At 39.6% G+C, this 15,570-nt stretch overlaps 1 protein-coding gene across 2 annotated transcripts in view; it reads right to left on the minus strand.

Annotated features, from left to right (window-relative positions):
- Nucleotides 1-15,570, minus strand: part of FAM98B (family with sequence similarity 98 member B) — a 114,153-nt gene that overhangs the window by 16,235 nt on the left and 82,348 nt on the right. The window contains exons 7-8 of one of the 2 annotated variants that reach the window (XR_003943345.1): nt 9,987-10,154; nt 190-998 (exon numbers count right to left, since the gene is read on the minus strand). Coding sequence is in view for 1 of the 2 variants with exons in the window: in XM_030214503.1 (XP_030070363.1) it covers nt 675-998; nt 9,987-10,154 (492 nt within the window). In the remaining variant the exon portion in view is untranslated. Of the gene's footprint in view, nt 1-166; nt 999-9,986; nt 10,155-15,570 lie in introns of those variants that run through there. The other variant, XM_030214503.1, reaches the window with a different exon arrangement.

Here is a 15,570-nt window from a genome sequence, read left to right on the forward strand (position 1 = left end):
AGGGAAATGGGACTTGATATACCGCCTTTCTGAGGTTTTTGCAACTACATTCAAAGCGGTTTACATATATTCAGGTACTTATTTTGTACCAGGGGCAATGGAGGATGAAGTGACTTGCCCAGAGTCACAAGGAGCTGCAGTGGGAATCGAACTCAGTTCCCCAAGATCAAAGTCCACTGCACTAACCACTAGGCTACTCCTCAAATGTATATTCAGTACCACACCCACAGGTGTGTGAAAACAGTAAGAGCTCGATATACAAACACTGTTTTTTTTTTTTGTTCTTTTTTAACATTGGCTGCACTTCTTGAAAGTATGCATGTACTGTATATTCACTACTGCTGTCCTGATAGTGAGCTGTGCTCTCTATATATGTTGAGCAATGAGTGCTGCCACAATATGGATGGTGGTGATATTCAGCTGCCATCTGTATAGTTTTATAACTACCCATTTCAGCACTATCTGTATAATTTTCTGGAACACTCATGCTCCACCCTGCAGTATGCAGATAGTACCAGAGCAGTTTATAAAGATTTTCAGCAGCATTATCTCTATAGTGCTGCTGAAATTCCATTGATAGAGCCACCTAAGGTACTTCCAGATAGTGGTTGCTCGTTAGCCAGAGGGGTGCCTTTGAATACTGGGACCTAAGATTAAAATAATAGAAAACCAATTTAGTATCTCCTGTATCCTCTCCCACTCCCTCCTCCATAGGGATCTCCATATCCACCTCTGCCACCAAATCCTCCTCTCCCCTGGAAGCTGCCACTCCCTCCCCCACCCCCTCTACCAAAACTACCACCTCTGCCTCCCCATCCACCTCTGCCTCCCCCACCCCCATCACCTCCCCAGCCTCCTCTTCCTCCCCCTCCTCCTCTTCCTCCCCAACCTCCCCTTCCACCCCCGTCTTGTCTCTTCTGCCACGGAGGCATTTCCGGAGGTGGAGGATCAATCTCAGATGGTCTTCCGCCTCTGTCTGGCACCCTGCCCATCAGAATCTGTGAAGAGAACATAAGAGGAGACCACTATATTTATGTTTGCACACCAGCCATAATGGAAGCAATAGGAAAAAACATCTTTCAAGGTCAGAGCTTCAGCTGTTTATTGTTTATTTCAAGTACTTGATATCTACAGAAGCAAATCAATGCAGTAAACAATATACTAAAACATCAGATACAGAAAGGAACACCAAAACTAGGATAAGATTTCACACAAGACCAAAACTACAGGGAGGGTAGGGGAAGAAAAAGGAAATGGATTGGAACTGCTCTGCCAATCACAGTAAGCAAAACCCCACCAGTTCAAAAACAAAAAAAACAAACAAAAAAAAAAAACCCCAAAACTTTTGAAATGTGTCTTAAATTTATAGGAGGGGGACTCAGACCATATGTAAAGTAGAAGAAAAGATCCAAAATTTCAGCACCATGAAATTAAAAAAATGCTGAATTTCTGGTGGATTCAAATCGGACTTGCTTAGGTGAAGGTATGACTAAATAATGAGAGTCCAAAGAGCAAAGAGACCTGCTCGGGGTATATGGAATGTCTACTGTGCATAAATAAGCAGGGGTGTTCAAGTGATACGTTTTGAATGTAAGACAGAATCTTGAGTATGATTCAAAATTGAATTGGGAACCAGTAACAGTGGTGCGATATGGTCTGATCTCTTCACCTGACAAAGAAAACAGGCAGCTGTTTTGTGAAATGTCTGAAGACAGCATAGACAGGATTACAGTAGTCCAGTCTGGAAAGAAGAAATGCATGGATCAACATGCGAAGGGCGGATGAGCTGAGAGAGCTTCAGATAGAACCAAGGTGCCACAGTGAAAGATATCAGAGTTTTAGAACCTGTGATATTTGCTCATGGAAGGAAAAGATCAGAATCAAAGATTATTCCTAAATAATGAAAAGAACTGGATGGTTTGATTGGGATAGTAAATAGAACTGAGTGGCCCAGCGATCCATGAAGGCGCTGTAGAGGAAAGACATACCTCCAGGAGCTCTGTTCTCGTCGGCTTTTTCAACCCCATCTGGTTCTCTGCCCGTGGTAGTTATGGGCAAGAGGAGAGGGAGTTTCCCTTGACCCTTACCACTGTTCTCCCGATGAGGCAAAACGACGCTGCTCCAGTTTGGATTGCCGAGGGTGTAGGATGGAGAGTTGTTCAACATGTGAAGCCATCTGATGGAAACCTACCTTCTCTAATAGTTTAGATAAGAAGCACAGGTTAGAAACTGGGCGATAACTACTAGGAATCAATGGATCAAGTGAGGTTTTCTTAAAAATAAGCCCAATAACTGCCTTCTTCAAGAAGCACGATACTCACCAGTGGTAAGGCTGTGTGAAATCGGAAAGTGATAATGCAGGGAGATCAGGGATAGAAAAGGAGTTCCAGGTGAATGACGGAGAATACGCTGCTCTAGAAGGTGAAGATGATGTAGGAGGTGTCGAAGAAATACAAACCTTAAGAGGGGAGGTCAAAGGGAAGGAATTGCAGGGTCATTCCACCTTTAAAGAAAAATAACTCGCAAGTTGGTCTGCTGATGGTTCAGTGCAAATACGTACATTCCATAGGCCGAGAAGCGAGATGGGTAACAATTCCAAAAAATGTTTTTGCTGGATTATCAAAGTATTTGTTTATCTAATTTTTGGGGATAACTGAATGTTTTCAAATCAGGCCTTGAAAATAACTATTAAATCCAGAGTTCATTGTCTATGCCATTGCTGCTCAGCACTGTGAGCCTGTTCAACAACTGTAGCCTCTAGGGATATCGTTTTTTTTCTGGCATGAGTAGTTGGCACTGCCACTAGTGAAGAGGTCAAAGAGATAGGTTTACAGCGTGTCCTCCCAGCATGAAGCATGTGCTTTCAGTGGCAGTGCGGAAAACATTTTCGGGAAATACAAGGAAAGGGAGGGAGCGGAGGATCTGGAGGGCAAGGAGCATCAAGGCCGCCACATAGTGCTCCCAGTGAATGTTTAATATCAGGCATAGAAAACTGGAAAGAAATAAAATAGTGATCTGACCAAGAAACCAGTTGAGAGTAGATGCTGGAAGGTTGACGAGATGATGTAATGGGCACAATAAGATCCAATATGTGACGTGCCACATTTGTGGGTGTGTGAACTAAATAGGAGAGTAAAATAAAAAAAACAACAGGAAAAACACCCCTATGTCAAGAACACCTCAGAGATAGTGAACCAAGAGACTACCAGCAGCCAAGTATGGATAAACAATATTTTATTGACACAGACTTAGAGAGACCCAACACGGGGCCATGTTTCAGCATAGAACAGGCTGCTTCAGGGCACAATGTGATATAAAAGTTAAAAAAATGACAGCTACATAAAACCAACATATATATAATTTGATAAAAGATAACATAAATAAGCATTAAAAAACAAAAGTAAGTATTAACAAAAAAGTTAAACATACTGGCAGACTAAAAGAATCATGAAGAACAGCTCCAAGGTAAGCATTTTAAAATACATATATAAAAAAAATATACATAACATATTAACACTCTTTGGAAACAACATAACCTCATACCCAAGAGAATGTAGGTATATTCAAAGTATCAATACATGAGATAACCATTATATAATAAAACTCACTCTCAACGTTCTGAAGACACTGACATCACTGAAGCCAAGCCACTGACGTCACTTCCTTCATGAAGGGTTCGTGGTGGTGAAGCCACCGAAATCACCAAGTCTCTGGGCCCCACCCTCGCGTCAAACGTGATGACGTTGAGGGCGGAGCAATGGCGTCAGTGGCTTCACAACAAAGGTGGTGATGAAGGTGCGTTGACGTGGTGCGGAGCAATGGCGTCAGTGGCTTCACAACGATGAAGGGTGGGGGGGGGGGGGGGTTGGGGAGGAAAACCTTGCTAGCGCCCATTTCATTGCTCCAGAAACAGGCCTTTTTTTACTAGTACATCAATAAAAATAATCGAGGAATAAATCAAGGATATGCAATGAACAAGAAATCTAAGGAGCCAAAGGCAAGCGTAGAATCAACCATGTACTACCCACCCATATAAGCAGATTTAAGAAATATGATTTTGTGAAAAAACATCTGAAAACCAAACCTGTCAGCAGCAGTATGGAGTGAAAAGGTGGTGCTGAATCAGAACACAAAATCAAGTAATAAAGGAAACTTTCGTCTCAAGTACTGTAAACGTGATAGAGAGGCTCATGAAGCAGGACAGAACAGAAAAAGAAGCAGACACACGCTTTGGGTCTAAAGGCCCTGAAAGGTGGGGGGAATGGGGAAAAGAAGTGTCCACTAGCAGCGGCAAGAAGAAATCACACTTGAATTCCATTGAAAACCATAAAGTTGACTACATAAATACAAATTATTGAAAATTGAACATTTATTTGGATTTATTTACTGCCTTTTTGAAGGAATTCGCTCAAGGCGGTGTACAGTAAGACTAGATCAAACATGAGCAATACGCTATTACAGCAGTAAATATTCAAAAACGATACAAAGTATGGCATGGTATACTACTTACAATGTGAACACAACACGTACTAGAACATTATAATTGATAGTGAAGGGTATAATTGATAGTGAAGGGTAAAGCAAATATATAACGTACAGATAGGTAAGAATAGGAAGAGTTAGAAAGTAAGGTGATTGATTTAAAGAAAGTTGCAAGTTACAAGGAAAAGCAGAAAAAAATGCATGGCTCAGTGCCAAGTGGTGCTCACATGTAGTGAATTAAATAGTCCCTTTGAAATAGTGTAAGGTTACGGAAAAATGACACCGCAATGCGTAGTCAAGTACTGCAAATAAAAATAACAGCGTAAGCAGACTGAAAATAAAAGCCATATAATAACCAAGGGAGGCTAAGATCGCTAGAAGCAAAACATATATATTTGGCACAATCCTAAAAAACAAGGTGGACTGTGAGACCATATTCAACAAATAAAAATGAAAAGCACAAATAGGGTACTCACAGGAATGAGCAGCTCCTAGTGCTCAAAGCGAGTGCCAGAACATGAGAAAGCATAAATGCTGCGCCAGAGCATAGTGCCCCTAAAGAACCGAAGCGAACAAATTCGCATCAACTGTACCCAATAGAACAAAAAAACAAAAACATAATAATGAGCACAATAGTGCAAAGAAGAAAGATATCTCATAGAGGAAATGTCATGTATATATTTCTTTATGAGAAAATGGCACGGGGTAAAAACAAGGAACTATAAGTCATACTTGTGTTCTAAAATGCAGGCATTGAAAATATTTGTAAAACCATGTGATAAAGTTATGCGGAGTGGCATGTAATAATAATTTGATGGCAAATTGCCAGCAAAAAATTTTTTTAAGAAAAAAAAAAAGGGGGGGGGGGGATGAAGCCACAAACTAGGGAACCTAAATGTCAAAGGTGCTGGGAAAAAAAAAAACATAAAAAAGCTACAGAACCACCAAACAAAATGTCTGCTACTGTCTGCAAACAACACTAAAAAGGAAGGAAGTACCAGAGGCGAAAAGAATGTAGAGAGAAAGGCCAAGAGGAAAAAAAAAAAGGGGGGGGGGTGGAGAGAAGGTTCATGGTATTGTAAAATAATAATAATATGTAGAGAACCAAGTGAAATCTACAACAAAGAAACTGTTCCACTCAATGTGAAAACTCAAATGCGTGAAACCATTCTTCCTGAGGGAAACATTTCGCAACTTGATACAATCAATGGTACTAAGTCATGTCGACTACTGCAACAGAATTTATGCTAGATGCAAAGAACAAATTATAAAGAAACTTTAGACCGCTCAAAACACGGCAGCCAGGCTTATATTTGGAAAAACGCGATTCGAAAGCGCCAAACCCCTCCGAGAAAAACTGCACTGGATCCCAATCAAATAACGTATTGCTTTCAAAATCTGCACCCTGGTTCATAAAATTATCTACGGCGAAGCCCCGGGATACATGACAGACCTCATAGACCTACCAACCAGAAACACAACAGGATCAACACGAACATACCTAAATCTCCATTACCCAAGCTGCAAAGGACTCAAATACAAATCAACCTATGAATCCAGCTTTTCCTACATAAGCACACAACTATGGAACGCATGACCAAAAGCCGTGAAAACAACTTATGATTACCTAAACTTCCGGAAATCATTAAAAACTAACCTGTTCAAAGAGACATACCCTACTGACCCAACTTAAATGCCTGTACCCTGCAACACAATGAAACCAAAGCTTGTAATGGACATATAACAACTCTTCCTCTCTACGATTCCCTAATGTGTCTGTACACACGAACCTTATTCTACCACAACATTACTGTATTTGTTCATACCGGAATTGGCGAACGCCTTTACGGTACTATGTAAGCCACATTGAGCCTGCAAATAGGTGGGAAAATGTGGGATACAAATGTAACAAATAAATTATATTTTTCTATATTCTATTCTCCACCAATTAAAAATAAGGTAATATGATAAGAATAAGAATGGGGCAGAGCGCAGTGTTGAGGGCGCGACGTTGAGCCCTCCTTCTCTCACCGCTCCTCCATAACCCGGAAGTGCAGTTGAACCGGTGCAGCCACAACAGCTAGAAACGCTGATTGTGGAAGGAGGACCATCGTGTACTTCTACTCCAGGGAAGGAGATAATATCTCAGGGAGAAACGCTGGTCGGGCTCCCTGCTTCTCATGGATTCGCTCCGGAGAAAGGTGGAGGAATGATAAGACCTACCCAGGTGACTATGAATACGTTATGGGAGGCAATCCAGCAGGTAAATAACACTTTGCTTCAAATAAATACTTCTATAAAAGGCGAAATTGTAGAACTGAAACAATCTACTCAGAACCTATCTACAAAAGCTCAGGAACAAAATGAAAAGATTCTAAAGATGGAAACTGAGCTTAAACAATTACAGGATTTAACTATGACTTTGGTCAAAGATAAAGAGATTCAGAAAAGAAGGATGGAGTATTTGGAGAACTGTGGAAGAAGAAATAACTTGCGGTTGTTGAATTTTCCCAAATCCCCTTTAATTTCATCTATGGACATGCTTAGAAAATACTTCAGTGATATACTAGGGATTCCTGTAGAGGGTTATCCCCCTATAACAAGGGCCCAGTATATCTCTGGAGTAGTGAGAACTTCAAAAGAACAGCCTCAGGTTACTCCAAATTTAAATTTGACTGAATTTCTTGAAAATTCGTTGGATGTGGTCACAGAGAGAACAACTTTAATAGTGATATTTGCTCTTGAACTTGATAGAAATAATATTCTCAGACTGTACTTTCGCCATTTAAATGACTGTTTCTTGGGACAAAAAATTCAGATTTTCCCCGATATGGCAAGGAGCACACAAAAAAGGAGAAAGGAATTTCTGTTGTATAAATCTAGGACAATTAATTTAGGAGCTACTTTTTTGTTGAAGTTCCCTTGTAAATGCCATGTAACTTTTGAAGCAGTTAATTACATATTTTTTACTCCCTCGAAACTATTGGAATTTCTTGTATTGAAGGAAGGTGTTAAACCTCCTGAAGATTTGCCTCCCTGATTGAGAACGCTGATACTTTATCCTGTTCTGCTCAACCGCTTTGAATTTTGTTAACAACTATGTTTAGTTGTATTTTCATTCTCTTTTTCCTAGTATCTTGATTCACCAATTGTGGACAAATTTAAAATAGTTTTCCTTTTTATTTTCTTAGGAATGGCCGTAAGCAGTTATTTCTTTGTGTTGCATTTTCTGATATTGCCATTTATGTCTATGGATGTAATTGAAAAAAAAATTAATAAAGAATTGAAAAAAAAAAAAAAAAGAAGAATATGTAAGAAAAGGGGATGAAAATAAAGTGGCAGGCACACTTGGTCTCACTTTTTTTTCTTTTTCAATCTCTTTGCCTCTTCCCCTTTTTCCTTTCTCTCCTCCCTCTTTTCCCCTTTTTCATTTTCCTTCTCATTCTTCCTACTCATTCCTCTCCCTTTCTCCCAATTCTTTTATTCAGTCTCTCCCCCTCTTCCCTATCCCCTTTCTTTTTCCTCCCTTCCCTTTTCCCTCTCTCCTCTTCCCTATCCCCTTTTTCCTTCCTTCCCCTCCCCCCTTTTCTCATCCTTTCCCCCTTTTTATCCTTCCCACCACTCCCCCTCTCCCCTCCTTTTTTCACTCTTGGCCTCTCTCGCCATTCTTTTCTCCTCTTGCATTTCCTTCATTTTTAGCGTTGTTTGCAGACAACAACACATTTTGTTGGTTTTATCCAGTGGTTCTGCAGCTTTTCTGTGGTTTTGTCCAGCACTTTTGACATTTAGGTCCCCTAGTTTGTGGGTTTGTTCCCGCACTGTCCCTAAAAAAATTGTTTTTGCCCATTTTGGCGATTTGCCACCAAATTATTTTTATATGCCACTCCGCATAACTTTTTTTTTTTTAACTTTTTTTCACATCATGGTCTTTCAAATATATACAATGACTGCATATTGGTACAAAGGTATGACTTATAGTTCTATGTTTTTACTCTGTGCCATTTTCTCATAAAGGAATATATACAGGACACATCCCCTATGAGATATCTTTCTTATTTACACTATTGTGCTCATTATTATTATTTTTTGTTTCTTTTCCTATTAAGAGACAGTTTAAGCAAATTTGTTCGTTTTGGCTCTTTAGGGGCACTTTGTGCTGGCGTGGCGCTTATACGTTCCCACGTTCTGACGCTTGATTTCAGCACTAGGAGCTGCTCATTCCTGCAAGTACCCTATGTCCCTCAGTCCATCTTATTTTTTAAGATTGTGCCAAACATATGTGTTTCGCTTCTAGCGATGTTAGCCTCTTTTGGTTATTATTTTATTTTTAGTTTGCTTACGCTGTTATTTTTAATTGCAGTACTTGACCATGAACTGCGGTGTGAGTTTTACTTAAATTTACACTATTCCAAAGGGATTATTTATTCACTACATGTGACTATCAGTTGGCGCTGAGCCCTGCACTTTTTTCTGCTGCTTCTTGTTTTATGTTCAATTTTCAATAATTGTTTTTAATGTAGTCATCATTATGGTTTTCCATGGAATTCAAGTGCGATTTCTCCTTTTCGCTACTAGCAGGCACTTCTATTCCCCATTCCCCCACTTTTCAGGTCCTTTAGACCCAAAAGCATGTGTCTGCTTTTTCTGCTTTATGTGCCTCTCTCTTTATCATGTTAACAATACTGAGACGAAGGTTTCCTTTGTTGCTTGATTTTGTATGCTGATTCAGCACCACCTTTTCACTGCTGCTGACAGGTTTGCTTTTCAGATGTTTTTTCACAAAATCATATTTTACAAATCTACTTATAGGGTGGGTAGTCATACATAGCTTATTTTACGTTTGCCTTTGGCTCAACAGATTTCTTGTTCACTGCATATATACCCTTGATTTCTCAGTTGTTTTTATTGGTGTATGGTTATCTCATGCATTGACACCTTGAATATACCTACATTCTCTTTACAAGGTTATGTTATTTCTAAAGAGTGTCAATATGTTACATATATATTTTTTAATAGATTTTAAAATGTTTACCTTGGAGCTGTTCTTCATGACTTTGATTAAAAATAACGTAACATTGGTAAGCATTTAAAAAACATTAACAAAACAGTTAAACATAAGGGCAGACTAAAAGTCATGGCCATTTACAACTAGAACCCTTACCACCACCTTCTAAATAGGTGGTGGTAAGGGTTCTAGTTGTAAATGGCCATGCGGCAATATTTTGCTTACTACATGGCCATTAATGGTTATCTTGAAAAAAAGGTCTTTTTACAGACGGCAGTAAAAGGTGGGTAAAAGGGCCCCTAAGTTAAGAGGGGCTGCTGTTTTTTTTTAAATTAAATTATTCATACTTTTACAAACCAAGTGAATAGAAACTTGTACAGAAAACAGGAGAACAAAAATTGTCATTCCAAGTAGATTCAAGCCATTTAAAAAAGAAAATATAGGGGCTGCTGTTCTAAGTTTTATGTCCTTTTATGTACTCAGATTCTTTTGGCCTTACCTTGTTGATGGCACAGGCAGTCTTCTCCCGTATGGATCCACTGCTGGTCCGGGTAATTTTTGATAAGTCTTCACGAGCAGCCAGAAGCTGAGCCAATGTAATAGTGGATTTATGGGACAGTGCTCGTCGCCTGGGATAATAAACTCGAGCAATCTCATCTGTTTTCACCTAGGCAAAAATGTTAAAGTTACCTCAGTGATACAAATACGCTAATATATATCATCTTTTCTTATGGAATGCACAGATTACCAAAAATGATTTTTTTTAAATATGTAAATATGTTGCATGCTCTGAACTTTAAATGAGATGAAGATTCCTGTAAATTCCTTACCTATATATAAAAAGTGCTTTTTGAAGACAGGCAAATCAACATGTCATCATCACTCAACACAAACTGCACTTTTTTCCCCAGAGCTCATTAGGAAATTTTAGGAAATCTGCTTGGGCATACATAATACTTCCCACACTCCCGCATCTATGGCACAGATATATTATATATGAGGTACAACATGCCCTCCAGTTTGAGAGTAAATGAAGAATATGCAATTTGCCATCTAAGCAGATTCTTTTACATAGCAATCCCATGCTTGTGTGGGTATGAAGACATTAAAAGCTATGTCACATTCTATGGTTTCTAATCTCCTCCAGATGAAAGGCAATTTTTTTTCCTAAATCCAAAATATGCATGGCTTGTTCAGTTTTTTAAATAATGTCATCCTTGGAATAATATTGGAAAGAGGACTAAGGTGGAACTTGGTTACAGACTTAAGCAAAAATTAGAGTGTGTGTATAATGGGCCTGGAACTCACTAACTCTCACTGAGTGGGCACAATTGACACCAAAAAGCAACTGGTTACTTTAACCCATAAGAAGTCAGATATTGAATTAAAACTGGATTGACACTGCTAGTGGCTTGATGGAAGGCTTCATATAAAACAAGCCCTATGCATGTTTTATAACTAAGGGTTGTATAGAGAATGGGCTTTTCGTAGGCACCAATATATTAACAGACTTGGTTTTGAAATGGACATGGGGGAAGCCATTGCTTGCCCCGGCATAGGTAGCATGGAATATTGCTACTAACTGGGTTTCTGCCAGGTACTTGTGACCAAGATTGGCAGGATACTGGACTAGACAGACCATTGGTTTAACCCAGTATGGCTATTCTTTATGTATCACAGCACAAATCAAGCAAACATTACTTGAACAGAAACAGGATACAAATTGGAAATATAAACATAGAATATATAGTAAATAATTTTAAAAAGAAACTAAACCAATCCTCTCTCAGCCCCCAATATCAGGATCCTCCAGAACATTCAAAGAGAACATCCAATAGGAAACCAATCAAAAAAAAAAATAAGAAAAGAAAAAAAAAAAGGTTCTAACTGATGTAATCCACAGAGGTGTATCAATAGATTACAAACAATAGAACCGATTGGTTTGAATACTGTATTTGAATGGCAGACATTCCTTTCAACAAACTAGTTTTCACTTCCTGATTTGTAGGTCAGCGTCCTTTATAAATGATGGGCACCTTCTTTATTTACAGTGAACCTCTATTATAGTGAGCCTCTGCCAGCAGCTGCTCCTTTTCAGTAAGATGTTGGTAGTTCTTCCTAAGAATTGTCCATCAGGCAATGTCTTTTAAATATTTTGTGCCTGTGTATTTTATTTCAGGTTATTTGAGCAGTAAAAAAACGCAATAAATTGGTATCAGCTACCCAGCTTCAAGACACTGTGAATTAGGCTCCCGATGAAGCCAGGACTGGCAAAATGGATGGCTCCATTGAGCCTAGGAGCTTAGATTAGCTGGAAGATAAGTTTCTCATCTTAACTATAAAGCGTGAAAATTGATATCAAGTCACTGAATAGCAGTTATTAGTGAAAATTTGATTTAATATTAAATGATCACATTAAATTTGTATAAGCAAAGAGGGTGTTTAGGCAGATGATGGTGGTACTATTATGAGATTCCTCCATATGCTCCTCAAAATAGTAATATTTACATGATTGTTATTTGTGTATAAGTTTTATAGTAATTATATTACCAATTACCCTATTATAGAAACAGGATTCAATATTGTGGTTGGTATTATTACTTTAGCTTTTATCCTGTAATTCCATCTACTACTACTACTATTTAGCATTTCTATAGCGCTACAAGGCGTACGCAGCGCTGCACAAACATAGAAGAAAGACAGTCCCTGCTCAAAGAGCTTACAATCTAATAGACAAAAATAAATAAAGTAAGCAAATCAAATCAATTAATGTGAACGGGAAGGGAGAGAGGAGGGTAGGTGGAGGCGAGTGCTTACAAGTGGTTACGAGTCAAAAGCAATGTTAAAGAGGTGGGCTTTCAGTCTAGATTTAAAGGTGGCCAAGGATGGGGCAAGACGTAGGGGCTCAGGAAGTTTATTCCAGGCGTAGGGTGCAGCGAGACAGAAGGCGTGAAGTCTGGAGTTGGCAGTAGTGGAGAAGGGAACAGATAAGAAGGATTTATCCATGGAGCAGAGTGCACGGGAAGGGGTGTAGGGAAGGACGAGTGAGGAGAGATACTGGGGAGCAGCAGAGTGAGTACATTTATAGGTTAGTAGAAGAAGTTTGAACAGGATGCGAAAACGGATAGGGAGCCAGTGAAGGGTCTTGAGGAGAGGGGTAGTATGAGTAAAGCGACCCTGGCGACCACTTCTTGGAGCAACTGGTTAAGGAACCAACGAGAGGGGGAGCTATTTTGGATCTAAACTTTAGTGGAATGCGGGGCATAGTATGAAAGGTAACAACGTTAGTTAGATCTGCTGGGAAGCAGTGATCATAACATGATCAAATTTGATCTGTCTGGAGTGAAGTCACTAAGGAAATCTACTGTTTTAAGCTTTCAATTTTCGAAAGGGTGACTATGACAAAATGAGGAAAATGGCTAAAAAGCTGAAAGGGTTGGCCACAAAGGTTAAGACTTCAAATCAGGTGCGGACATTGTTTAAAAATGCCATCACGGAAGCACAGACCAAATGTATTCCACGTATTAACAAAGGTGGAAAAAAGAGCGAACGACGGTCAGCATGTTTAAAAGGTGAGGTGAAAGCGGCTATTAGAGCCAAAAGAACATCCTTCAAAGAACGGGAAAAGGATCCGAATGGAAAAAAAAAACAAGAAGTAACCTAAGCAGTGTCAAGCCAGATGAAAAACGTTGCTAAAGAAGGCTAAAAGAAAATATGAAGAAAAACTTGCCGTGCAGACAAAAGCTCATAGTAACACTTTTTCAGGTTTATCAGAAGCAGGAAGCCTGCGAGGGAATCTGTGGGACCGTTAGATCAGGAAGGAGCAAAAGGAGCACTCATGGAGGACAAGGCTATAGTGGAGAGATTGAATTAATTCTTTGCTTCAGTCTTTATGGAAGAAGCTGTAAGAGATCTACCTGTACCGGAAATGGTTTTCAGCAGTTAGGATGCAGAGGAACTGAAAGAAATCTCAGTGTACTTGCAAGATGTAATGAGCCAAATTGACAAGTTAAAGAGCAATAAAATCACCTGGGCCGGATGGCATCTACCCCAGGGTATTGAAAGAACTCAAACATGAAATTGCTGATCTGCTGCTAGTGATCTGTAACCTGTTGTGAAAATCATCCTTAGTACCTGTGACACCGATTTTTTTAACTGGGTTCCAGGTGTGATCCGGGAAATTACAGACCGGTAAGGCTGACAAGTGCCAGGCAAAATAGTGGAAACTATTATAAAGAATAAAATTACAGCACATGTAGACAAACATGGTTTAATGGGACATAGTCAGCATGGATTCAACCGAGGGAGGTCTTGCCTCACCAATTTGCTTCATGTCTTTGAAGGCATAAATAAATTTATTTATTTATTACATTTGTACCCTGCGTTTTCCCACTCAAAGCAGGTTCAATGCGACTTACATAGTAATAGGGATTACAGGTTAAACATGTGGATAAAGGGAAATGGGACTTGATATACCACCTTTCTGAGGTTTTTGCAACTACATTCACAGCAGTTTACATATATTCAGGTACTTATTTTGTACCGGGGGCAATGGAGGGTTAAGTGACTTGGACCAGAGTCACAAGGAGCTGCAGCGGGAATCGAACCCAGTTCCCCAGGATCAAAGTCCATTGCGCTAACCACTAGGCTACTCCTCCACTCATTCCACCAATAAGAGCCAACCTCATCAGTGATGTCACAATGGCTTGATTGGCCGATACTTGGCTCACTTCTGATATTGTGATGTCATAAGGGAAAGGGGGAAAGGGAAATGGGACTTGATATACCACCTTTCTGAGGTTTTTGCAACTACATTCAAAGCGGTTTACATATATTCAGGTACTTATTTTGTACCAGGGGCAATGGAGGGTTAAGTGACTTGCCCAGAGCCACAAGGAGCTGCAGTGGGAATCAAACTCAGTTCTTCAGGATCAAAGTTCACTGCGCTAACCACTAGGCTAGGTGAGTTGGTTGATGTAGTATAGCTAGATTTTCAGAAAGCTTTTGACAAAGTACCTCATGAGAGTCTCTTGAGAAAATTAAGGAATCATGGGACATGAGGCAATGTCCTTCTGTGGATTAAAAATTGGGTTATTGGGCAGAAAATGGAGGGCCTTTTTTCTCAGTGGAGGAGGGTGAATAGTGGAGTGTCACAGGGATCTGTACTATGACCGGTGCTATTTGAACTGGAAATTGGAATGATGAGTGAGGTGATTAAATTTGCAGATGATACAAAACTATTCAAGGTTGTTAAAACACTTGTGGATTGTGAAATATTGCAGGAAGACCTTAGGAAACTGGAAGACTGGACATCCAAATGGCAGATGAAATTTGATGTGGACAAATGCGAAGTGAGGCACATTGGGAAGAATAATCCAAATCATAGTTATCTGATGCTAAGCTCCACCTTAGGAGTCAGCAGTCAAGGGAAAGATCTAGGTGTCACTGTAGACAACACACTGAAATCTTCTGTCCAGTGGTGGCGGCGGCCAAAAAAGCAAACAGGATGCTAGGAATTATTAGGAAAGGGATGCAAAATAAGACCAAGAATATAATGCCTCCGTATTACTCCATGGTGTGACCTCACCTTGAGTGTTGTGTTCAATTTTGGTCGCTGTATCTCAAAAAACATATACCAGAATTAGAAAAGGTTTTAAAAAGAGCGACCAAAATGATAAAGGTGATGGAACTCCTCTTAAGTGAGGAAAGGTTAAAGAGGTTAGGGCTCTTCAGCTCGGAAAAGAGACAGCTAAGGGGGGGGGGGGGGGGATATGATTGAGGTCTATAAAATTCTGAATGGTTTAGAATGGGTAAAAGTGAATCAATTTTTCACTCTTTCTAAAAATACGAAGACCAGAGTACACTCAATGAAATTACATGGAAATACTTTAAAAACAAATAGGACAAAATACCAACTCACCTAAAAACGATCAACGAAGTAATTAACTTCCGCAAATCTCTGAAAACCTCTCTCTTCAACAAGGCCTACCACGATAACCCATAACTAACTATAACACAACACCTACACACCTTTACTCAGAATGTCTCTTTCTATAACTGCTTGACCAGACCCTCCTGTTTGC

This window comes from Microcaecilia unicolor, chromosome 9 (genome assembly GCF_901765095.1).
Source record: "Microcaecilia unicolor chromosome 9, aMicUni1.1, whole genome shotgun sequence".
Lineage (NCBI taxonomy): Eukaryota > Metazoa > Chordata > Amphibia > Gymnophiona > Siphonopidae > Microcaecilia > Microcaecilia unicolor.